Source organism: Capra hircus, chromosome 5 (assembly GCF_001704415.2).
Source record: "Capra hircus breed San Clemente chromosome 5, ASM170441v1, whole genome shotgun sequence".
In the NCBI taxonomy this organism is placed as follows: domain Eukaryota; kingdom Metazoa; phylum Chordata; class Mammalia; order Artiodactyla; family Bovidae; genus Capra; species Capra hircus.
This window is the reverse complement of record NC_030812.1, coordinates 78,631,394-78,656,423: the sequence shown is the minus strand read 5'-3', so window position 1 is coordinate 78,656,423 and position 25,030 is coordinate 78,631,394. Positions and strand designations below refer to the sequence as shown.

The following is a 25,030-nucleotide window of genomic DNA, read 5'->3' as shown; positions in this document are numbered from 1 at the left end:
TCTGGCTGGAGCATGTCACATATGTGTGCCTCAAGCTACTAAATGTGTATGACACCTGGCTTAGCACCAGGAACAGCACTATCCAGAGTAGGTTTTTTTTTTTTTTAAAGTTTATGATGAATACTAAATTAGAATGACATATTCCAATTTCTTCAACTCCAAAATATATTACCACCCAAACACTGATGGCTGATTCCTAATTTCTTTAACTTTAGCAAGGGAATAATCAATACAAAAGTTTTGAGGGACTGTTGAAACTTAATTACTTTGTAGTTTAGATTAATAATTTTTGTATGATCAGTTGTAAAAGCTGCTACTAAAACGACTATGTACAGAGAAAAATGTGTTCATATATTAAATATTTTATGATATGAAATAAATAACACTAAAAGACAAATGTCAAATTGTAAGTTCAACTTTGCCACCCATACCTTTTAAATATAAATATATATATTTTAAAATTATGAATTTAGATTTTTTTCCTAGATTTTTTTGAGCATTTTCCATGAAATCTCCAAAATTCCAAATATAGAACCAAGAACTACAGGTTCCATCATTCATGTTTTAAGCACAGAATTCTCATTAAGCCTCAGTTGTGTCCAACTCCTTGCGACCCCATAGACTGTACCAGGCTCCTCTGTCCATGGGATTTTCCAGGCAATAGTACTGGAGTGGGTTGCCATTTCCTTCTCCAGGGGATCTTCCCAACCCTGGGCTCGAACCCGGATCTCCCGCATTGTAGACAGATGCTTTACTGTCAGTGCCACCAGGGAAGTCTCATTAAGCCTAGGAAGATCAATCAATAGAGGTTCCTTACATCCATTTAGAGTCTATGAAGATATCTGTAATATACTGTAAATATTCCTCAATGATTAAATATATTTTCAAAAAATAATCTCTGAAAGTTAAGATAATAAAGTAGAACATTTCTCTCAATTAATATCTTTAATAATTCTCATGTAGAATATACTATTTTTTCTCCACCAAAATAACAATATATTTGGAGGTGGAAACATTTATGATTTTTAAAAGCACTTATGAAATCTTAGAGCAGAACCACTACTCCAATAATACTTGTAATAAAATTAAAATAATTTAAAACATTTCCATAAACAATCAGGGGTACTGACATCCTTGATTTTCCCATAGGAATATGAATACCCATACACAATTCCAGAAACTTCCTTATTGATACATTAGGCAATGGGAAAACAGCTTGTATCAGAGTGGAATTTAATTTACTTCTCAATAAGGCTCTAGCAATATCCTCAAAAGGATATAAGATAAAGCTGACTTAACAACAGCCTCTTTCCCCATATATTCCAGAAGATTTTTACAAAAACTGTGAGATACTCATTTCTAGTTCCAGAGAATTAAACGAGCTACCTCTTGGAAGAATTTCCCAAATGGTTTATCCCAGAGGATTTATCCTCTCTGAAATATCTCTTCTCATAAAGAAGAGACGCCATGTCTTCGTAGCATTTCAAACCTCTATTTCTGCGAGGCTACACCAAGAAATGTCTACACTAAGAAAGGGAATTAGATCCCCAGGTTGAAAAGCAGACACATATATGAAAGGAAATCTAGAATTAAAGCAAGAAAAAATTCAGTAAAATGTGCAGCTGCTGTTTTCCTTCCATCTCAGGTCTCCTAGCCCCTGTTTGCTCTTTTTCTCTTCTTTCATGGAAATGCAAGTCTCCAGCACAGCATTACCAGCAGGTGTCCCAAAATGTGTCACCCTGAACTCGGGGTGAGAGGAAAATGCCATTGATTGTGCCCCAACTGATGTGAAAACAAAGCTTCCATCACTTCCTCTTCCAAAGACACCAGCACTGTCCCTTGAGACTGGGTCAAATGCTGCTACGTTTGGTTCTTTTCTCGAACTTCCTGTAATCTTTTCTCAAGGCGATCCAATTTGGCGAGATTTTCCTGCAGTAGTTTGCTGTCTGGAACCAGCTGTAAGGCTCTTTCATAATAAGTTCTTGCAGACACGTAGTTTCCCTGCAGAGAAAAAGAAAAGGGATAATTATATTCTGATCCATCGGAATGCTTGCTTGAAGAATGGGGAGACTAAGAAACAGACCTTCTGGTCCATTTTAACATTAATGTCCTCATAAGGAGACCCTGTCTGCTTGTGTAATTTCATCTTTATCTGTTGGTGCTCTTGGAGAATCCATTTGTTTAAGTACCAGACCAGATGGAGAATGTGAAAGATAAGGGTTATGCCATAAGTTTAAATGGCAGGAAAACAGATTTTCAATTCTATTAATATAGTGTATGAAGCTATCATCTCATAGTGTTCTCATAGGGTTAACACTATTCCTTTGTAATCAAATGGAACCAAAGCACTGGAAATTCATAATTAGAGCGAAGGGAAGAGAGAGAAGGTTGAGTCAGGGGAGAGGGGTGTGTGTGTGAGAGAGAGAGAAAGAGAGAGAGAGAAAGAGAGAGAGAGAAGTATTTTTGAAATTGCAAGAGTAATGATTAAAAAGTAGATAGTTTAGGAATCTATTATACCTACTTAGTGACAGGAAATACTTTAATCTTCACCTTAAAACATAAAAGCAACTTTTGCCTAATACAGGCTTTAGTACAAATATGCTTTTATAAAATGAAAAGAACTGATAGTAATTAAAATGGAGTCAAATTTATCCCATACTCAAGGTGTGTGACCATATATATCTGCTGGATACTCTAAAGGCAGGAGGGAAGGCATGTTGCTCCAGATCTGTAAAAGACCCTTGTCTCCACCCTCTATTGGTCCCCATCTGTTTTGTTTTTGAATAAATTAAATATTTCAGTTTAACTGGCAACCACATGTGCCTGGTCCCGGAAGGTCCCTGACAACAAGTCAGAATTATTAACTTTTTTCCCAGATTATTTTCTGCCACTAAATGTATTCCTTCTGTATGGTTGACTCTCTTTAAGATCTGTGTGTTGCCAAGTCTTAGCAGTAAGATCGGTAGAGATCTCTTCATTCTAAAAAACCATGAATTTGTTCCATTTTATTCTCAGTTACAGCTCCATGTGGATAAAGACCAGTTACTCTCTAAATTTTCATTACAACTTAAAATAGTACCTCTTAGAATAAAAGTAACCCACTCGAGTGTTCTTGCCTGGAGAATCCCAGGGACGGTGGAGCCTGGAGGGCTGCCGTCTATGGGGTCGCACAGAGCTGGACAAGACTGAAGCGACTTGGCAGCAGCAGCAGGCAGCAGAATAAAAGTACTATGTAGCAATGTCAATATTTATTGAATGCTTAAATGAACTACCTCCCGAGTGTCAGGACCTTAGACACCTGCCTGCCATACAATGAGCACTCAATCTGATGCCATCATTACTGTTATTATTAAATGACTGGGTGTATTTGTGTTAAGTTGCTTTAGTCGTGTCTGACTCTGCATCTCTAGGGACTGTAGCCTGCCAGTCTCCTTTGCCCATGGGATTTTCCAGGCAAGAACACTGGAGTGGGCTGCCATGCCCTCCTCCAAGGGATCTTCCCATCCCAGGGATCAAAGCTGCATCTCTTAAGTCTCCTGCATTGGCAGTCAGGTTCTTCACCATAGTGCCACCTGGGAAGCCCATTAAATGACTATTTGTGTGTAAATGAGTAAACACTATTTCTTATGATATTCACTTGTCATATTGGTGAAAAGGAGAGTAAAAATCATAGAACAGGTAACTCTACATTGGGAATCTAGGCACTGCCATGTGCATAAATGAAAGTATTTCAGATTATTAACACTGATTCTGATAAGAGGCTAAACAGAATTCTGAACAAATAAGAACCTGGATGACTATTTCTTAAAATTCAAGTATTTAATCTTTAGATTGTCTCTTGACATTTCTTAAGCATAGCACATATATGCAGACAACTGAACATCTGTGGCTCTCAAATTGCTCTCAGACTGTGTTCTTATAGTGGTTGCTTTTGAAATTGTTTACCCAAGAGGTTTCTCGGAATTTAGGCCTCAGCCTGGTACCAGGCATCGCCATCTCAGATCATCAGCTTTCTCTGTCTTTTCAACAAAATCTAGTCATAGAGTTATTTTCTCTCACTCAAATTGCTCTTTTCTTAATGAAACTGGAAGCCCCCTTTTAAGTAAGTTATATCCCTTAACTCAACGTCCCCAATTTCTAGGTGCTAGGTGGGGAATTTAAATTATCCAATTTCTAGAACTGTACTAGCTACTATGAAGGCCACTAGTCCTCTGTGGCTATTTAAATTTAAGTTAATGATAATTAAGAATCGAGTTGCTCAACTGTACCAACCACATTTTAAGTGCTCAACAGCCACAATGGGCTAGTGGCTACTGCCTTGGACAGTACATACATGGAACATTTTCTTCACTGAAGAAAGTACTATTAGCCAGTTCCATCCTAGAATATGCATTAATGTCATAAGGCAGAATTGAAAATAGTACTTGGTGATATGGCCCATCTGGTGCAACTTTGATTCAGTTCAGTGGTTCAGTCATGTCCGACTCTTTGCGACCCCATGGTCTTCAGCAAGCCAGGGCTCCCTGTCCATTGCCAATTCTCAGAGCTTGTTCAAACTCATGGCCATCGAGTTGGTGATGCCATCCAACTATCTCGTCCTCTGTCTCCCCTTCTCCTCTTGACTTCAATCTTTCCCAGCATCAGGGTCTTTTCCAGTGAGTCAGTTCTTTGCATCAGGTGGCCAAAGTATTGGAGCTTCAGCTTCAGCATCAGTCCTTCCTATGAATATTCAGGACTAATTTCCTTTAGGATTGACTGGTTTGATCTCCTTGCAGTCCAAGGCACTCACAAGAGTCTTCTCCAATACCACAGTTCAAAAGCATCAATTCTTCAGTGCTCAGCTTTCTTTATAGCCCAGCTCACACATCCACACATAACTACTGGAAAAACCATAGCTTTGACTAGACGGACTTCTGTCAGTGAAGTAATGTCTCTGCTTTTTAACATGCTGTCTAGGCTGGTCATAACTTTCCAATAAAAGAGTAAGTGTCTTTTAATTTCATGGCTGCAGTCACCATTTGCAGTGATTTTGGAGCTCAAGGAAATAGTCTCTCACTGTTTTCATTGTTTCCCCATCTATTTCCCATGAAGTGATGAGACCGGATGCCATGATCTTAGTTTTCTGAATGTTGAGTTGTAAGTCAACTTTTTCACTCTCCTCTTTTACTTTCATCAAGAGGATCCTTAGTTCTTCTTCACTTTCTGCCACAAGGGTGGTGTCATCTGCATATCTGAAGTTATTGATATTTCTTCCGGCAATCTTGATTGCAGCTTGTGCTTCCTCCAGTCCAGCATTTCTCATGATGTACTCTGCATATAAGTCGCAGAGTGACAATATACAGCCTTGACTTACTCTTTCCCTATTTGGAACCAGTCTGTTGTTCCATGTCCAGCTCTAACTGTTGTTTCTTGACCTGCATACAGATATCTCAGAAGGTAGGTGAGGTGGTCTCTTTCAGAATTTTCCACAGTTTGTTGTGATCCACACAGTCAAAGGCTTTGGTGTAGTCAATAAAGCAAAAGTAGATGTTTTTCTGGAACTCTCTTGCTTTTTTATAATCCAATGGATGCTGGCAATTTGATCTCTGGTTCCTCTGCCTTTTCTAAATCCAGCTTGAATATCTGGAGTTTCACAGTTCACATACACTTGAAGCCTGGCTTGGAGAATTTTGAGCATTCCTTTGCTAGCGTGTGAGATGAGTGAAATTGTGTGGTAGTTTGAACATTCTTTTGACATTGCCTTTCTTTGGGACTGGAATGAAAACTGACCTTTTCCAGTCCTGTGGCCACTGCTGAGTTTTCCAAATTTGTTGGCATATTGAGTGCAGCACTTTAACAGCATCATCTTTCAGGATTTGAATTAGCTCAACTGGAATTCTATCAGCTCCACCATCTTTGTTCATAGAGATGCTTCCTAAGGCCCACTTGACTTTGCATTCCAGGATGTCTGGCTCTAGTTGAGTGATCATACCATTGTGGTTATCTGGGTCATGAAGATCTTTTTTGTATAGTTCTTCTGTGTATTCTTGCCACCTCTTCTTAATATCTTCTGCTTTTGTTAGGTTGATACTGTTTCTGTCCTTTTTGTGCCCATCTTTGCATGAAATGTTCCCTTGGCATCTCTAATTTTCTTGAAGAGATCTCTAGTCTTTCCCATTCTATTACTTTCCTTTATTTCTTTGCACTGATCACTTAGGAAGTCTTTCCTATCTCTCCTTACTATTCTTTGGAGTTCTGATTATGAAAGTGAAAGTGTTAGTCACTCAGTCGCATCCGACTCTTTTCAACCCCATGGACTGCAGCCCGCCAGGCTCCTCTATCCATGGAATTCTCCAGGCAAGAATGTTGGAGTGCATTGCCATTCCCTTCTCCAGGGTATCTTCCAAACCCAGGAATCAAACCCAGGTCTCCTGCATTACAGGTAGTTTCTTTACCATCTGAACCACAAGGGAAACTCCAGTAATAAAAAATGTATTATAGTTTTTCTGCTTCATCCATTTCATTTTACATAGAACTTTATGAAAAATATAATCTTTTATTGCCAATAGTATGAGCAAGTCTCTCCTTCCCTCTGTTTGTCATCTCCTTGCAAAGTTTGATTCCAACTATCAACCTTGCCACAGCCCTCAGTATTTCCTAAGCTTCACCCAGACTCAGGCAAGGAGTAGGGCCCAGGAATGGGATAATACTGCTTGAGGCACATATTTCCTGGCAAGGCAAAGGTCACAGAAAGTTAATGGTTGTTCTTGAAGGCCTCATGATGATAATCCTGCATCCTGATGGTGACATCAAAATGACCACATCCAAGCCATGTGCCTGATCTATATATCTGTGTTGGACTGAGTGAAAGTGTTAGTTGCTTAGTCGTGCCCAACTCTTTGTGACCCCATGGATGGTAGCCATCCAGGCTCCTCTTCCCATGGGATTTCCCAGGCAAGAACACTGGAGTGGGTTGCCATTTTCTCTGCCCAGTGATATTCCCAACACAGAAATAAAATCTGTGTCCCTTGCATCTCCTGCCTTGGCAGGTGGATTCTTTACCACTAATGCCACCTGAAAGCCCTGTGCTCCTCTGTTAGATCAAGGCTTATAGCTACAGAGTAACTATCCTATGATTCCCTTCCATCTGTATAGTTATGGATCACATTTTTGTTTTGTTGTGTTTCTGGGAGTGATCAGTTCCCACTTAATCATAAATCCTGTTTATCCTTTGTTTAAATTATAATTACCATCTTGCTATTTTCTCAGGATAAAGTTTGAGAGAAGCCTGAAAATAAGCTAGCTAAATAAGAGTGATCCTTTAAAATCATGTAAGACCATTGCATTTCTCTGCTCGAAGTCCTCCAAGGATCGCAACTTGTTTGGCATAAGAGCTGAAGACATTACAGTCCCCTTCCTTCAGTGCCCTGTATCATCTGTCCCTGTGGCCTCTCCACCCCGGCTTCTATCATTTCTATCATTGCCTCCCGCCTGCTCCTAAGATACACTGGCACACTCACACCTCAGGACCTCTGCGCGTGCGCTGTCCTGCTTTTGCCATGTGGCTTGCTCCTTTCAGATCTTTGTTGAAACACCACTTTTTAGCTAAGGCCATCCCTAACCACCTCAATTTAAAATTGCAGCTTTTATCCCCAGCACTTCCTATCTTCTTTCATTCTTTTATTCTCTATAGCACTTATCACTATCTGATATATTTCACGTGTGTATGTATATATGTGGGTTTCCCAGGTGGCACAGTGGTAGAGAATCTGGCTGCCAATGCTGGAGATGTGGCTTTGATTCCTGGGTTGGAAAAATCCCCTGGAGCAGGAAACGGCAATCCTCTCTGTAGTCTTGCCTGGAGAATCCCATGAACAGAAGAGCCTGGCAGGCTACAGTCCCTGTGGTTGCAGAGTCAGACATGACTGAGCATGCACACACACACACAATACACACATATACACACATATTCAGTTATTGCCTGCTTTCTCCTCCTAGAATGTTAGCTCCACAAGAACAGGTATTTTTGCCTTGTGTTCACTGCTGTGTTCCCAATACCTAGACATGTACCTGGTACATAGGATGTTCTCTAGCAATGCTTATCAAATGAATGGATGGATGAAGGAGTGTCTGTGAATCTTTGATTTCCTGCCAAGGGAAGCTTCCAGTTATTAACTCAAAGGTAGCTTCTTCTCTTGAAAACAAATGTTCTTCAATATGTCAGGTAATAAAAGATATACTAAGTATAAGAAATAATAACCTTATATCTTGACAGTGAGTTAAGCTACAGAAAAATAAGCTGTATTAGTGCAGCTCCAACAAAACTTTAGTTTAGTTCACACAGCAGACTTTATCTACTATATGATGATACCTAAGTAGGTATTATTTTCTTTATGATAAAATTATGACATCTAATTTATATAGATTTGTTTTTTAAAATGGCTTCATGATATTCAATGTCTAGATAATACAAAGTGAACATAAATCCTGCTAATAACACTTTTAAGCATCTATGTTTTCAGTATTCAAATAATTCAAAGAGGAAATTAACAATAGTTTTTCAAACTTTTAAAGGGAAGAAAGAGAAAACACAAAGGGAAAACATGGTTCACATGAACAGGAATTATTTTCTTACCTTGATGTGCTGAATTCCACCCATATTCATCCAAGCCTGTGCTTGATCTGGATTTAACTCCACGGCTGCTTTATAGCTCTAAATACATAAGAAATATCTTCAGGTTGGGAAATGAGAACCCATCTTTAACACTGTAGGATTGTGGAAAGCATTTTCTATATATGTGGAAATTTAAATGGTTGATAAAATGAACAGTCATGTCTAGGTCTCAGGTGTTCCCTTTATTTCTATTTTTTTTCAAAGCTGATGATTCTAAAGTGGAGGAAACTGAAATGTGTAATTTCCTTGGAGAGCTAACCTCTGGACTTAAAAAGGCTGAAGATGCCTGCCAGGCATGCAGGTGATTTCTATTACATGCATCATTTCCCACTGGCCTTGATCTGCGAGAAAATGGTGCTCTTAGACCTTTTCACTGTAAATGGACTTTGCAAGAAAAAACTATAGAATCTTCATTTCCTAAACAGCTTAACTCTCTCACAAAATCTGATCTGATTATTCAGCCCATGCTTAAATTCTTACAGGGACTGGTATTCTATATTTCTTTAATGATATCTAATAATTTTTTACCAGAGGATAGTTTTAATCATTAGGAAGCCTTTGTTTTTCTTCTGCCTTGTGAAAGATCTTAAAGTGTTTAAAGAGAGTTACTTGTTTCTCAAATATTTTTTGTCTGAATAACATGTATCACAATGTCCTATCAGTGAAATACATTTTTAACATTTGCACGTTGTTTTGCATCAAAGGGTATATTCACCATTGAGCTTTGATTTTAAGAGTTGTCACTTTAAATAAAACTGAAGGCTAAGAGTACTGTCTTCGATTACAAAGCTAAGTATCCATGTGTATATACTAATGTTCCTTGCTATTTTCCTGAATAAGAATCTATCTGAACAGATCCATAAATAACTAGAAATTGTCCATCACTTCTCTACTTCAGTTTGAGGAGAAAGAAGCAAATGTTAAGAAATTGTATTGCTAAAAATTTGCTAAAGTAAACTGAAGAGTATGTTTTGTGTTAATTTTTCTCAGCAGAATAAAATGTTTATTTCTTATTCTCTGTATGACCTTGAAAAAGTTAGAAAAGCTCTGAGTCTCATTCAGTCATAAAATGAAGACAATGAGCATGTCTTATATGATTGTTGTGAAGATTATAATAAATGTGAATTATACATTAAAAAACTAACATTGTAGCTGCTATTATTGGCCAATGGCTTTACCCCTACTCTTCACAAATCAAGCCATAATGACTATTTAATCAATTAGTCAAGTAACTAGAAAATACTTTTGTTTTTAATACAATATATAAAATACAGACAGATATATATACCATATAAGTACTCCTACAAATGATCATGTAAGTTATAAGTAATTAAAGAAAGACAGCATTGAAAGTTTCATAAGGCAGAGAAGAATTCAGTTTCTGCTCAAACAGGCCACCATTTCTGTTTTAACATTCACATTCAAATTAGTTTCTCCAAATATCTTTACGTGCTTTTCCAATAATATTTTAAAAGCCTCTTACATTTATTTTAAAAAACAATCTTATCATTTGAAATTTTACTTTTTTGCATAATTTTATGACTTCATTAATTATAACCTGTGTCTTTATTGTGGAAAATATATGGCATTTCTGTAACATTTCATTATGCTTGTAAATGTCTTTTTATTTCAAAGTGGGTTATCAATTTCATTCCAAAGATACACACATTGACCATCCCTAAGATGCAACATAGTATGTTTTAGAACACAGAAGGAAGCAGTCCTTTCCACAAGGAAAATGCAGTCGAAATAGGGAGCTAACCAGCGCTCACGCATGTGCACAGAGGGAAGAGGAAGGAGAGGATGGGGAGATGGAGGAGAGAGAGAGACACCTAACAACACAATATATGATGCTTTCAAATGACTGGTAGAGACAGGAAGTGTTTTAGGAGTTCATAGGAAACAAGTCACTGGATGAAAGGATGGTAGGGAGGGCTCCCTGAGGGAGACACAGGCCTGTGTTGGTAGATGAGTGGGATTCCGCAGGGACTAGTGGATGGGGTGGTCAGTGTTATAGGACATGTGGAATGCCAAAGCTCCTTTGGGCACCAGTCTAGCTGAAACAGAGGGTCACTGAAGGCAGACAGAGAGCGAAAGAGTGAGAGAGACAGAGAGAGGGGAAAGCTTACTTGAGGGCAAAATGTGGAACGCTTTAAACATCAAGCTAAAGGTGATAATTCAGAGAACAATGAGGAGGTATTGTAGAACTCCTAATGGTCAAAAACCAGAGGCTCAATTATTTAAAAAAATAAACTTACAATGTCAGTTAATCAGAAAACTCACTCTATCAACATGCCATTGATCTTAGCTTTCAAGGTATATGTTTCATTAAAGATTGAGAGAATGTTAATTTTAATCCATGAATTTAATAACAATTTTATTAAGTGTTTATACCTCAAAAGCTTTGTCCAGGAGGTTCTGCTCTCTCAGCTGGTTTCCTTTTGTGAAAAAAAGTTCAGATATAACTTTTGGATCCTTTGGTTTCAGCTTGAGAGCCTTGTCTATAGCATCAAGTGCCTGTATAGGTTGGAAATTAAGACACAATAAGTGTAGATTAGATAAAGAAGAACTAACTTAAATGATATCTTCCATTCTTTTTGTTTTTACATATTGGCTAGTGTGGTGAGTGATGATCAAAGCACATTCTTTATTTTATCTGATGTTCTCATTCAGGAATAATGCAGCCCTGACCAAATAATTTCCCTATAATCCAGGTTTCCTATTTATGTCAGTGACAATGAAATATTCCTGATCACTTTACAGGAACATTGTATGATCCTATTGAAACAACATCTGGGGTTGGATGTTTTGCCCTGGTCACATGTCCATCTGGACCACTCCAGCAGTCTCATCTTGGGGCCTGGTGCTCACTCTGCCCCCAGCACCCACTACCCCACACCCTGCAGCCAGAGATCCCTTCAAAACACAAATCTGACAAGCCTCTCTTCTCCTTAAAGCCTCAAAGCTTCTTGCAGTATCCCTTGTCCTGGTCCCAAGCCTTAGGATAGAGTGCCCAGCAACCTCTGTGGTTACATCTCACAGGCCCCCTACTCCCTCAAGCCCATCCCTCAGATGGGCCATTTGTTGTTGACTTTGGGCCTTTACATGTGCCTTTTCTTGCTTGGAATGCTTGCCCTTTTTTGTTTAATAACTCCTATTCATCATTCAACCTTCAACTTCACGTCACTCTATAGAGAACCCTACCGCCCAGACTATTCGCATTCCCTGGATATGCGTGTTAGGGACTATGCTGCTCTTCACGACATCAGTGGGCACAACTATAATTCTGCGCTAGTTTTGTGATTACTTGTTCAACCTTTGTCTCCTCTTCGACTGTAAACTCCAGGAAGACAAGGGAAATAATTTTTGTGTTTTTTTTCCCCCCAACAAAACTTTATTCCCATTTGATAAATATTTTGTCGAATCAGTTCATGAATCTACTGGTTATGTGACTTAAAAATGAAGACAAACAGTACAGTTGCAACACAGGGCCATTGACGTGCCTTAAAGGATTGTTATAAGGATTCTATAAGATATATTTGAGGGAACATGCAAAGTTATAAAACATAACAATGTTAGCCTTTATTGAGTTAGCTGAAAACAAACTGAGATGACCCCACATGAAACCTTCAGACCCAGAACAAACCAAAAAAACAACATTTCAAGGGGTTGTCTAAGCAGTCAAGGAGGTATCTATGAAAAGTGCCAAGGAATAATGATCAAGACTGCTCGCCCTTGTGAGAGTGCAGGCTGGAGGGTCATCAGCTACACCTGATTTGTACCCTGAACACAGACAATTCCAAACAGCGTGCTCTCTACCTTGTCGTGCTGCTCCTGCTTGCTGTGGATGGCGGACAACAAGCGATAGCATTCAAGGCACCCGGTCTCCTCTGACACAATGTGACTGGTCATCTTTTCAGCTTCTTTGGTCTGTCCCATCACAGCCAAAACCTGAGCCTGCAAAACCACATGGACCTTGGCTTAGATAGCGCTTGGTTATCATCTTATCAAAGAAATCATTCAGGGAACATTTCCCACAAAAGTGCTCAGCATCTATTTGTGACACACAGAGAGGGCTGACTTACCACAGTTATTAATAACAGGCTTTAGTCTCCTGCTGTTTGTTTCTTTGTGCAGGCATATGCCTGCATTTGTGCATGCATGGCTGGAACATCAAAGTCACTCAGTGAAATGACTTGTGCCTTTTTAAAAAAAGTTGACTATGTGAAAGAGAAGTTTTTCCCTATGGTTTCAACAGAACACTGTGTTTAAAACAAGAAAACAGGAGTTTGGCTAAGATGGCGGAGGAATAGGACGGGAAGACCACTTTCTCCCTCACAAATTCCTCAAAAGAACATTTCAATGCTGAGCAAACTCCATAAAACAACTTCTGAATGCTGGCAGAGGACATCAGGCAACCAGAAAAGCAGACCATTGTCTTCAAAAATAGTGAACCTCTCTGGGTGTCCCTCAATGTGGAGAAACTTTTCATCTTTAACCTAGATGTTTTATCATCGGTGCTGTATAGATGGAGAAGTCTAGAGGCTACTGTAAAAATAAAACTGAAAACCAGAAGCAGGAGGCTTAAGTCCAAAGCCTGAGAACATCAGAGAACTCCTGAATTCAGGGAACATTAAGCAATAGGAGCTCATCAAATGCCTCCATACCTACAGTGAAACCAAGCTCCACCCAAGGGCCAACAAGTTCCAGAGCAAGACACACCACACAAATTTTCCAGCAACACAGGAACACACCCCTGAGCTTCAATATACAGGCAGCTCAAAGCTACTCCAAAACCTTTGACGTCTCATAACCCATTACTGGTCACTCCAATGCACTCCAGAGAGAAGAAACCCAGCTCCACCCACCAGAACTCCAACACAAGCCTCCCTAACCAGGAAACCTTGACAAACCACTGATACAACCCCACCCACAGTGAGGAAGCTCCATAATAAAGAGAACTCTACAAATTACCAGAATATAAAAAGGCCACCCCAAACGAAGCAATATAACCAAGATGAAGAGACAGAGGAATACTCAGCAGGTAAAGGAACGGGAGAAATGCCCACCACACCAAACAAAAGAGGAAGAGATAGGGAATCTACCTGAGAAAGAATTCCGAATATTGATAGTGAAAATGATCCAAAATCTTGAAATCAAAATGGAATCACAGATAAATAGCCTAAAGACAAGGACTGAGAAGATGCAAGAAAGGTTTAACAAGGACCTAGAAGAAATAAAAAAGAGTCAATATATAATGAATAATGCAATAAATGAGATCAGAAACACTCTGGAGGCAACAAATAGTAGAATAATGGAGGCGGAAGATAGGATTAGTGAAATAGAAGATAGAATGGTAGAAATAAATGAATCAGAGAGGAAACAAGAAAAACAAATTAAAAGAAATGAGGACAATCTCAGAGACCTCCAGGACAACATGAAATGCTCCAACATTTGAATTATAGGAGTCCCAGAAGAAGAAGACAAAAAGAAAGACCATGAGAAAATCCTTGAGGAGATAATAGTTGAAAATTTCCCTAAAATGGAGAAGGAAATAATCACCCAAATCCAAGAAACACAGAGAGTTCCAAATAGGATAAACCCAGGCAAAACACCCCAGGACACATATTAATCAAATTAACAAAGATCAAACACAAAGAACAAATATTAAAAGCAGCAAGGGAAAAACAACAAATAACACATAAGGGGATTCCCATAAGGATAACAGCTGATCTTTCAATAGAAACTCTTCAGGCCAGGAGGGAATGGCAAGACATACTTAAAGTGATGAAAGAAAATAACCTACAGCCCAGATTACTGTACCCAGCAAGGATCTCATTCAAACACGAAGGAGAAATAAAAAGCTTTACTGACAAGCAAAAGCTGAGAGAATTCAGCACCACCAAATCAGCTCTCCAACAAATTCTAAAGGATATTCTCTAGACAGGAAACACAAAAAGGGTGTATAAACCTGAACCCAAAATAATAAAGTAAATGGTAACGGGATCATACTTATCAATAATTACCTTAAACGTAAATGGGTTGAATGCCCCAACCAAAAGGCAAAAATTGGCTGAATGGATACAAAAACAAGACCCCTCTATATGCTGCTTACAAGAGACCCACCTCAAAACAAGGGACACATACAGACTGAAAGTGAAGGGCTGGGAAAAGATATTCCATGCAAATAGAGACCAAAAGAAAGCAGGAGTGGCAATACTCATATCCGATAAACTACTTTAAAACAAAGGCCGTGAAAAGAGACAAAGAAGGCCACTACATAATGATCAAAGGATCAATCCAAGAAGAAGATATAACAATTATAAATATATATGCACCCAATATAGGAGCACCGCAATATGTAACACAAATGCTAACAAGTATGAAAGGGGAAATTAACAATAACACAATAATAGTGGGAGACTTTAATACCCCACTCACACCTATGCACAGATCAACTAAACAGAAAATTAACAAAGAAATGCAAACTTTAAATGATGGATTAGACCAGTTAGACCTAATTGATATCTATAGGACATTTCACCCCAAAACAATGAATTTCACCTTTTTTTCAAGTGCTCATGGAACCTTCTCCAGGATAGATCACATCCTGGGCCATAAATCTAAACTTGATAAATTCAAAAAAATCGAAATCATTCCAAGCATCTTTTCTGACCATAATGCATTAAGATTAGATCTCAATTACAGGAGAAAAACTATTAAAAATTCCAACATATGGAGGTTGAACAACACACTCTGAATAACCAACAAATCACAGAAGAAATCAAAAAAGAAATCAAAATATGCATAGAAACTAATGAAAATGAAAACACAACAACCCAAAACCTGTGGGACACTATAAAAGCAGTACTAAGAGGAAAGTTCATAGCAATACAGGCATACCTCAAGAAACAAGAAAAAAGTCAAATAAATAACCTAACTCTACACCTAAAGCAACTAGAAAAGAAAGAATTGGAGAACCCCAGAGTTAGTAGAAGGAAAGAAATCTTAAAAATTAGGGCAGAAATAAATGCAAAAGAAACAAAAGAGACCATAGCAAAAATAAACAAAGCCAAAAGCTGGTTCCTTGAAAGGATAAATAAAATTGACAAACCATTAGCCAGACTCATCAAGAAGCAAAGAGAGAAAAATCAAATCAATAAAATTAGAAATGAAAATGGAGAGATCACAACAGACAACACAGAAATACAAAGGATCATAAGAGACTACTATCAGCAGTTGTATGCCAATAAAATGGACAACGTGGAAGAAATGGACAAATTCTTAGAAAAGTACAATTTTCCAAAACTGAACCAGGAAGAAATAGAAAATCTTAACAGACCCATCACAAGCACAGAAATAGAAACTGTAATCAGAAACCTTCCAGCAAACAAAAGCCCAGGTCCAGACGGCTTCACAGCTGAATTCTACCAAAAATTTCAAGAAGAGCTAACACCTATCCTCCTCAAACTCTTTCAGAAAATTGCAGAGGAAGGTAAACTTCCAAACTCATTCTATGAGGCCACCATCACCCTAATACCAAAACCTGACAAAGATGTCACAAAAAAAGAAAACTACAGGCCAATATCACTGATGAACATAAATGCAAAAATCCTCAACAAAATTCTAGCAATCAGAATCCAACAACACATTAAAAAGATCATACACCATGACCAAGTGGGCTTTATCCCAGGGATGCAAGGATTCTTCAATATTCGCAAATCAATCAATGTAATTCACCACATTAACAAATTGAAAAATAAAAGCCATATGATTATCTCAATAGACGCAGAGAAGGCCTTTGACAAAAATCAACATCCATTTATGATAAAAACTCTCCAGAAAGCAGGAATAGAAGGAATATACCTCAACATAATAAAAGCTATATATGACAAACCCACAGCAAACATTATCTTCAATGGTGAAAAATTGAAAGCGTTTCCCCTAAAGTCAGGAACAAGACAAGGGTGTCCACTTTCACCGCTACTATTCAACATAGTTCTGGAAGTTTTGGCCACAGCAATCAGAGCAGAAAAAGAAATAAAAGGAATCCAAATTGGAAAAGAAGAAGTAAAACTCTCACTGTTTGCAGATGACATGATCCTCTACATAGAAAACCCTAAAGATTCCACCAGAAAATTACTAGAGCTAATCAATGAATATAGTAAAGTTGCAGGATATAAAATCAACACACAGAAATCCCTTGCATTCCTATACACTAATAATGAGAAAGTAGAAGAAGAAATTAAGGAAACAATTCCATTCACCATTGTAACGAAAAGAATAAAATACTTAGGAATATATCTACCTAGAGAAACTAAAGATCTATATATAGAAAACTATAAAACACTGATGAAAGAAATCAAAGAGGACACTAATTGATGGAGAAATATACCATGTTCATGGATCGGAAGAATCAATATAGTGAAAATGACTATACTACCCAAAGCAACTTACAAATTCAATGCAATCCCTATCAAGCTACCAGTGATATTTTTCACAGAACTAGAACAAATAATTTCAAGATTTGTATGGAAATACAAAAACCTCGAATAGCCAAAGCAATCTTGAGAAAGAAGAATGGAACTGGAAGAATCAACTTGCCTGACTTCAGGCTCTACTACAAAGCCACAGTCATCAAGACAGTATGGTACTGGCACAAAGACAGACATATAGATCAATGGAACAAAATAGAAAACCCAGAGATAAATCTACACACATATGGACACCTTATCTTTGACAAAGGAGGCAAGAATATACAATGGAGTAAAGACAATCTCTTTAACAAGTGGTGCTGGGAAAACTGGTCAACCACTTGTAAAAGAATGAAACTAGATCACTTTCTAACACCCCACACAAAAATAAACTCAAAATGGATTAAAGATCTAAACGTAAGACCAGAAACTATAAAACTCCTAGAGGAGAACATAAGCAAAACACTCTCTGACATAAATCACAGCAGGATCCTCTATGATCCACCTCCCAGAATTCTGGAAATAAAAGCAAAAATAAACAAATGGGATCTAATTAAAATTAAAAGCTTCTGCACAACAAAGGAAAATATAAGCAAGGTGAAAAGACAGCCTTCTGAATGGGAGAAAATAGTAGCAAATGAAGCAACTGACAAACAACTAATCTCAAAAATATACAAGCAACTTATGCAGCTCAATTCCAGAAAAATAAATGACCCAATCAAAAAATGGGCCAAAGAATTAAATAGACATTTCTCCAAAGAAGACATACGGATGGCTAACAAACACATGAAAAGATGCTCAACATCACTCATTATTAGAGAAATGCAAATCAAAACCACAATGAGGTACCACTTCACACCAGTCAGAATGTCTGCGATCCAAAAATCTACAAGCAATAAATGCTGGAGAGGGTGTGGAAAAAAGGGAACCCTCCTACACTGTTGGTGGGAATGCAAACTAGTACAGCCACTATGGAGAACAGTGTGGAGATTCCTTAAAAAATTGCAAATAGAACTGCCTTATGACCCAGCAATCCCACTGCTGGGCATACACACCGAGGAAACCAGAACTGAAAGAGACACATGTACCCCAATGTTCATCGCAGCACTATTTATAATAGCCAGGACATGGAAACAACCTAGATGTCCATCAGCAGATGAATGGATAAGAAAGCTGTGGTACATATACACAATGGAGTATTACTCAGCCATTAAACAGAATACATTTGAATCAGTTCTAATGAGATGGATGAAACTGGAGCCGATTATACAGAGTGAAGTAAGCCAGAAAGAAAAACTCCAATACAGTATACGAACACATATATATGGAATTTAGAAAGATGGCAATGATGACCCTGTATGCTAGACAGCAAAAAAGACACAGATGTGTATAACGGACTTTTGGACTCAGAGGGAGAGGGAGAGGGTGGGATGATTTGGGAGAATGGCATTGAAACATGTATACTATCGTGTAAGAATCAAATAACCAGTCTATGTCTGATGCAGGATACAGCATGCTTGGGGCTGGTGCATGGGGATGACCCAGAGGGATGTTATGGGGAGGGTTGTGGTAGGGGGGTTCATGTTTGGGAACGCATGTACACCCGTGGTGGATTCATGTCAATGTATGGCAAAACCAGTACAGTATTGTAAACTAAAATAAAGTAAAAATAAAAATTTTTAAAAATAAATTAAAAAAAAAAAAACAAAGATGGACAAAGGACATGAACAGACATCTTGTAAGAAGATACACAAATTGCCAATGGGTATATGGAAAGGTGTTCAACATCGCTAAGCATCAGAGAAATGCAAAGCAAAACCACAGGGAGATGTCACTTAACACCTGGTAAGATGTCTATTATCAAAAAAAAAAAAAAAAGAAAGAAAGAAATGCTGGTGAGGTTGCACAGAAAAGAGAATCCTTGTACACTGTTGGCAAGAATGTAATCTGGTGTAGCCACTACGAAAAAACAGTATGAAGATTTCAAAATAATTTGAAAATAGAAATACCATGCTGCTACTTCAGTCGTGTCCAGCTCCGTGCGACCCCATTGGATGGCAGCCCACCGGGCTCCCCCTTCCCTGGGATTCTCGAGGCGATGATGCTGGAGTGTGTTGTCATTTCCTTCTCCAATGCATGAAAGTGGGGAGTGAGGGCGGGGTCGCTCAGTAGTGTCGGACTCTTTGTGACCCCGTGGACCGCAGCCTACCGGGCTCCTCCGTCCATGGGATTCTCCAGGTGGGAGTGCTGGAGTGGGGTGCCATTGCCTTCTCCGATAGTGTGATACAAAATAACTATCTTGAAGAGATAGCTGTTGGAGGGGGCAGTGCACCCCACTTCAGTGCTCTTGCCTGGAGGGTCCCATGGACGGGGGAGCCTGATGGGCTGCAGTCCATGGGATTGCTGGGGGTCGGACACGACTGAGCGACTTCGCTTTCTTTTCACTTTCGTGCATTGGACAGGGAGATGGCAACCCACTCCTGTGTTCTTGCCTGGAGAGTCCCGGGGACGGGGGAGCCTGGCGGGCTGCTGTCTGTGGTGTGGCATGGAGTTGGACATGACTGAAGTGACTTAGCAGCAGCAGCAGAGATAGCTGTACTGCTATATATTCATTGTAGCATTATTCACAACAGCCAAGGTATGAAAACAACCTAAGTATCCAGTGACAGATGAATGGATAAGAATAATGTGTTATATACACACAAAGGAATATATTTAGCCTTTAAAAGGAAGGAAATACAGCTATTTGCAACAACATGTATGAACCCAGAGAACATTATACTAAATAAAGTAAACCAACAGAAGAAAACAAATGCAGCATGGTATCACTTATATTTGGAACTTTAAAGAGTTAAACTCATAGAAATAGAGTACAGAATGGTATTGGCCAGAACTGGGGTGTAGCGGAAATAGAGTAATAAGGTACAAACCTTCAGTATAAGATGAATAAGATCTGAGGATCTAATGTATAACATGGTGACTATAGTAGATTCCCTGGAGAAGGGAAATGCTACCCACTCCAGTATTCTAGCATAGAGAATTCCATGACTGTATAGTCCATGGAGTTGCAAAGAGATGGATATGACTGAGCGACTTTCTCTCACACACACACACACACACACACACACACACACGAAAATTTGTATTGGATAATGGACATTTGCCAAGAGAATAGAACTTAAGTGTTCTCACCAAAAAAAAAAAAACAACAACAAAAAAAGGTAAATATGTGAGTGATGTGTTAATTAACTTGATGACAGTAATCCTTTCACAATGTATATGTATAACAAATCATCACATTGTGCCCTTTAAATATATTACAATTTTGATTTGTTAACTATTAATATATCCCCAATAAAGTTGAGAAAAAGAAAAAAAAATAAAACAAGAAAACAAGTTTGTTTTACTGTAAATCTAAGGGAAAAGAAGAGTAATGATCCCAAAATTGAAATTAAAAAATATTGTCAATATTAATTTTCCTAAATTTGATACCTAACTGTTCTGTGGTTATGTTAGAGAATGTCCTTGTTCTTAGAAACTGTATGCTGAAGTATTTAGAAGTAAAGATTAAGAGATCGATAACCTCACGTCACTCAGGAAAAAAAAACATGTATTAATAATATGTATATGCACATAATATCTAAATATGCACAAATATACATGTACATACAGAAACATACATACTTGAAAGGTGATAAATGCATCAAAGTGCTAAAAATTTATCAATCTGGGTGATAGAATGTGCAGGAGGCTACATAGAATTTTTGCAAAATTTTGTAGGTTTGAAATTATTTAAAAAAAAAAACATAAAAGTGTCTTTAGGGTCCATGTGTTTGGTGAATGGGTCTAACACTGGTTAAATATGAATATTCATTAAATGGATAGAGTATAGCATTCTAGTTCCCATTCTGAGGCTTACTAACTACCGCTCCCTATATTGCATGCCATGCATTTCCTCTCTTCTCCATCTTCTTTCTTTCCTCTGTCTACTCACCAGTGCCAGGCGGAGTTCCCTTTGGGAAGGCTGAAGGGCCACGGCTTCCCGGTAAGTCTGCAAAGCCTCTTCGTATCTGCCAGTGTTGTAATACAGCGCTCCCAGAGGTGACAGTATCTCAGTTTTGCGTGCTACCTGCAGGGCACTGAGTTTGAGGAAACAAATGGACATTTTTCTTCTAATAGGTACATTTCCAAAGGTTGAAATTTAGATTCAGGGACCACTGTCTATGGTTTGAGGCTGTTCCCACCTGGTCTTTGTTTTTATATCAAGAAGAATGTTAAAAAAAAAAAAAAAGATCATGCTGCCATCCTCTGACTATGAGAATGCTTTTTAGTGACCTAGCAATATGTAAATTGGGCCCCAAGGATCTTTTCCATTCACCGAGATAGGCTTGTTTTGATGTATGCAAGTTTTTCATTTAGATTCATTTTTAAAATTGCTATTTGTAGTTTGGGTTGTTAAGTCCATAGCTTCAGAAAACAATGGACTAACTAAAATGAGAATTAAACTCCAAACTTGGTTTAGCACCATATTTTAACCAGCAGGCAAAAATGTCATTTATCAGGATATCATTTATCCTCATAGTACCATTTATGGTACTGTTCTCTGGAGAGGAGGATCTGTTTTGCCTGCATTGGCAAAATTTGCTAGTATTCTGAAAGAATCTGTTCCAAATTACTAAGACTTTGATGGCCAACTGCAGGGACTTGGGTGACTTACAAAGTGAAAAATAGGACCTTTACCGTTTGTACCACTCTTCAGCCACACTGTTGTCTCCCAGTGACCTGTAGAGCCTCCCCAGGTTCACCATGGCCACATGATGGCTTGGGCTAAGTTTGATGGCCTGTTGGTAATGGGCCACTGCCTTCTCTGGAAAGCCTGCAACCAGTGGTAGGTTGGTAAGAGCAGAGCATGACTTTGTTATAAAACAGACCAACTCTTTTTCTTTCTTTTTAACATATGAACTCTTTTAATTTCTCCCCTGGTAATGATAATTTTTCTTGCAGCCACACCATCAAATTATTCAGTTTGTAAATTAGCACACATTTTGGCTTCTTGCCACCACCTAACTTTGGACCATTTCACTATTCATTTTCACTTAAAACCTATTTCTTTTATTAAGTATATTATTTTCATCAAAGTGTTTTCTGGCTATTGCCCTAGCTGATAGGATGTTTTGAAATTATCAGTGATTGTTATTGACACAAGATACTGTTGCTTCTCACTATATTTAAAGGAGAATGTGCTATGATAGAAAGAAAACTGTCCTGAAGCAGCTTCTGAGGGTCTATTACAATTATTCTACTGCAACCTAGTGACTGAGACACTCCTTTAAATAAGGCAGTTGCTGTATTTTGAAAATATCTTTTTAAATAGTATGTTTTTATTTAGATGGTATTTCTTGAATGGGACTTTAATAATAATAATAATACCAACTTGCATTTGTCCAATGCATTATCTATTTTAGAACCTTTTAGTTAAACAACCTCATATGATTTTTGCAGATGTTTTGATCCTATTTAGCTGTCTTTTGAAAGCACTTAGTTCCCTCTTGGGATTTGCTGCTACTGCTGCTAAGTCACTTCAGTCGTGTCCGACTCTGTGCGACCCCATAGATGGCAGCCCACCAGGCTCCCCCGTCCCTGGGATTCTCCAGGCAAGAACACTGGAGTGGGCTGCCATTTCCTTCTCCAATGCACGAAAGTGAAAAGTCAAAGTGAAGTCGTTCAGTCATGTCCCACCCTCAGCGACCCCATGGACTGCAGCCTACCAGGCTTCTCCATCCATGGGATTTTCCAGGCAAGAGTACTGGAGAGGGGTGCCATTGCCTTCTCCGTCTTGGGATTTAAGTGATATTAAAAAATATTATCACTTTATAGATATAGATGCAGAAGTACAAAGAAATTAAGAAACTCAACAAAAATCCCAGGGCAAGTGAGGATAAAGGCCAGAACTAGAATCAATCTCTCTAGTATGATGAGATTCCCCAAAGAACCTTCCTCGTGAAATTATATGTAAGTGAATGAATTGTGGAAGGGTCTAAAGTTCTACATAGTGTGTTTACTTGCACAGACATCTTCCCAAGTCTATCTTCTTTGAATGCAAGTTTGACCAGGAGGTGCCAAAAAAAACCTCTGCATGTGTAAGGGTCTATGTATAGGTCACAGGTGAGAGGGAGAATAATACCAGTAAAAAAGCATGAATATAGTGGGAGTGTAGAAAGGTATACAGTAGTTAGTGAGATTTGGGGGTTGGGAGTTGGGGTGGGATATTTTGTTGTTGAAGGAAGAGGGCTAGATCAGGCCAACAGTCTAGATGTCTTCTTCCTTTTCTGTAAAATTTTTGATACCTAATTTATTATTATATTGCTAAGGAACCAGCAGGTGGCACCATGAAACAATTTTGTTTTACATGCAAAAATAAGGGATGTTTACTAGGTATATCAGAATGTAAATTTATGTCCTATGGAACAGAAGAGCTTCAAATATCCTAGAAAATAAAAAACCTCTTGAGCATTTCATATCGACAAAATAATTAAAATTGAATTTGATTGCAGGGAAGTTAGTCTAATAGTTAATGAGAACAAAGTGGTATTTTTGTATTAAATTCAAGTATCTTTTCATCCTTCCTAAGTATTCAACACACGCCAACAGTATGTGGGAGCGCAAATCATAAAGAAAACAGAATCCCTGCCCAGTAAAGTTTTACATTAAATGAGACAAAGCAAGTATATTTTATATAGCACCTGTTCTATAAGAGTACATCAATTATAATGGAACAGTTCCTTAGTATCACATAAGGAATGATGAAATAATTCTAGAGACTTTTGAATCAGCTGTAGAAAAGTATTTACCATTTGCCAGTAAATTGATTCAGAGGCAGTTTCTGCATCATTGTAGAGAACAGTTCATCACTATAGATTTATAAACTTGTATAAATGCTATTCAAAGGAGACAGCTACGCATTAAGCCATCAAGGCCACTTTCTGGCCACCTGGGAAGTTTTTCTGAATGATCTGATTATAAGAATGGGGCAGATTTTACCAAGCTGAGACTGAAGATTTAGAAAACTGACAGCAAGTACAACAGGACTGTCAATGTGAGTTTCCTGCCAAGCCCAGTGAGTTCTACTTTTGAAGCATTATTTGTGTGGATTGCCAATTAATTAGCGTGCCACAATATCTAATAGTATTATCTCATCTCAACAGGTTCTCTTTAATCTCACCAGTATCAACTAGGAAAACTCCATAGTTGTTGTGTAAGTCTGAGCTGTCTGGGCATTTCTTTATTCCAGCCAGGTATATTTCCTCAGCTTCTTTAAATCTCTCCTTAAAAAAAGAACAAAGAAAAATACATGAGAGAATTTTTTTTTAATCAGCAATAAACTGAATAACAGAAATAGGAAAAGCAGAAAATAACTTACTGAACATCTGCTATGCAATAGGCACCAAGATCAAATACTATTTACTTTGAGTTAAAGTCAGTATCAACTGCATGGATATCAATGATATCATACTTGTGTTTAGTTCCTTCAGCACAAACCAGCTGATGTTTACTAAGAAGCAACATCTTGGATGTAAGAGGTGGACTATAAAGAAGGCTGAGCACAGAAGAATTGATGCTTTTGAACTGTGGTGTTGGAGAAGACTCTTGAGAGTCCTTTGAACTGCAAGGAAATCCACCCAGTCCATCCTAAAGGAGATCAGTCCTGGGTGTTCATTGGAGGGACTGATTTTCAAGCTGAAACTCCAATATTTTGGCCACCTGATGTGGAGAGCTGATTCATTTGAAAAGACCCCGATGTTGGGAAAGTTGGAGGGCAGGAGGAGAAAGGGACGATAGAGGAGGAGATGGCTGGATGGCATCACCGACACAATGGACATGGGTTTTGGTGGACTCCAGGAGT

The 25,030-nt window shown here is 38.4% G+C and overlaps 1 protein-coding gene across 1 annotated transcript in view; it reads right to left on the bottom strand.

Annotated features, from left to right (window-relative positions):
- The window catches only part of TMTC1 (transmembrane and tetratricopeptide repeat containing 1), a 318,214-nt gene continuing 293,865 nt past the window's right edge, over positions 682–25,030 (bottom strand). Inside the window, exons 14-20 of the mRNA XM_018048363.1 lie at positions 24,350–24,452; positions 21,868–22,003; positions 21,122–21,266; positions 12,473–12,610; positions 11,048–11,170; positions 8,615–8,692; positions 682–2,001 (exon numbers count right to left, since the gene is read on the bottom strand). Coding sequence (XP_017903852.1) covers positions 1,861–2,001; positions 8,615–8,692; positions 11,048–11,170; positions 12,473–12,610; positions 21,122–21,266; positions 21,868–22,003; positions 24,350–24,452 — 864 coding nt within the window. The 3' untranslated portion in view covers positions 682–1,860. The remainder of the gene's footprint in view (positions 2,002–8,614; positions 8,693–11,047; positions 11,171–12,472; positions 12,611–21,121; positions 21,267–21,867; positions 22,004–24,349; positions 24,453–25,030) is intronic.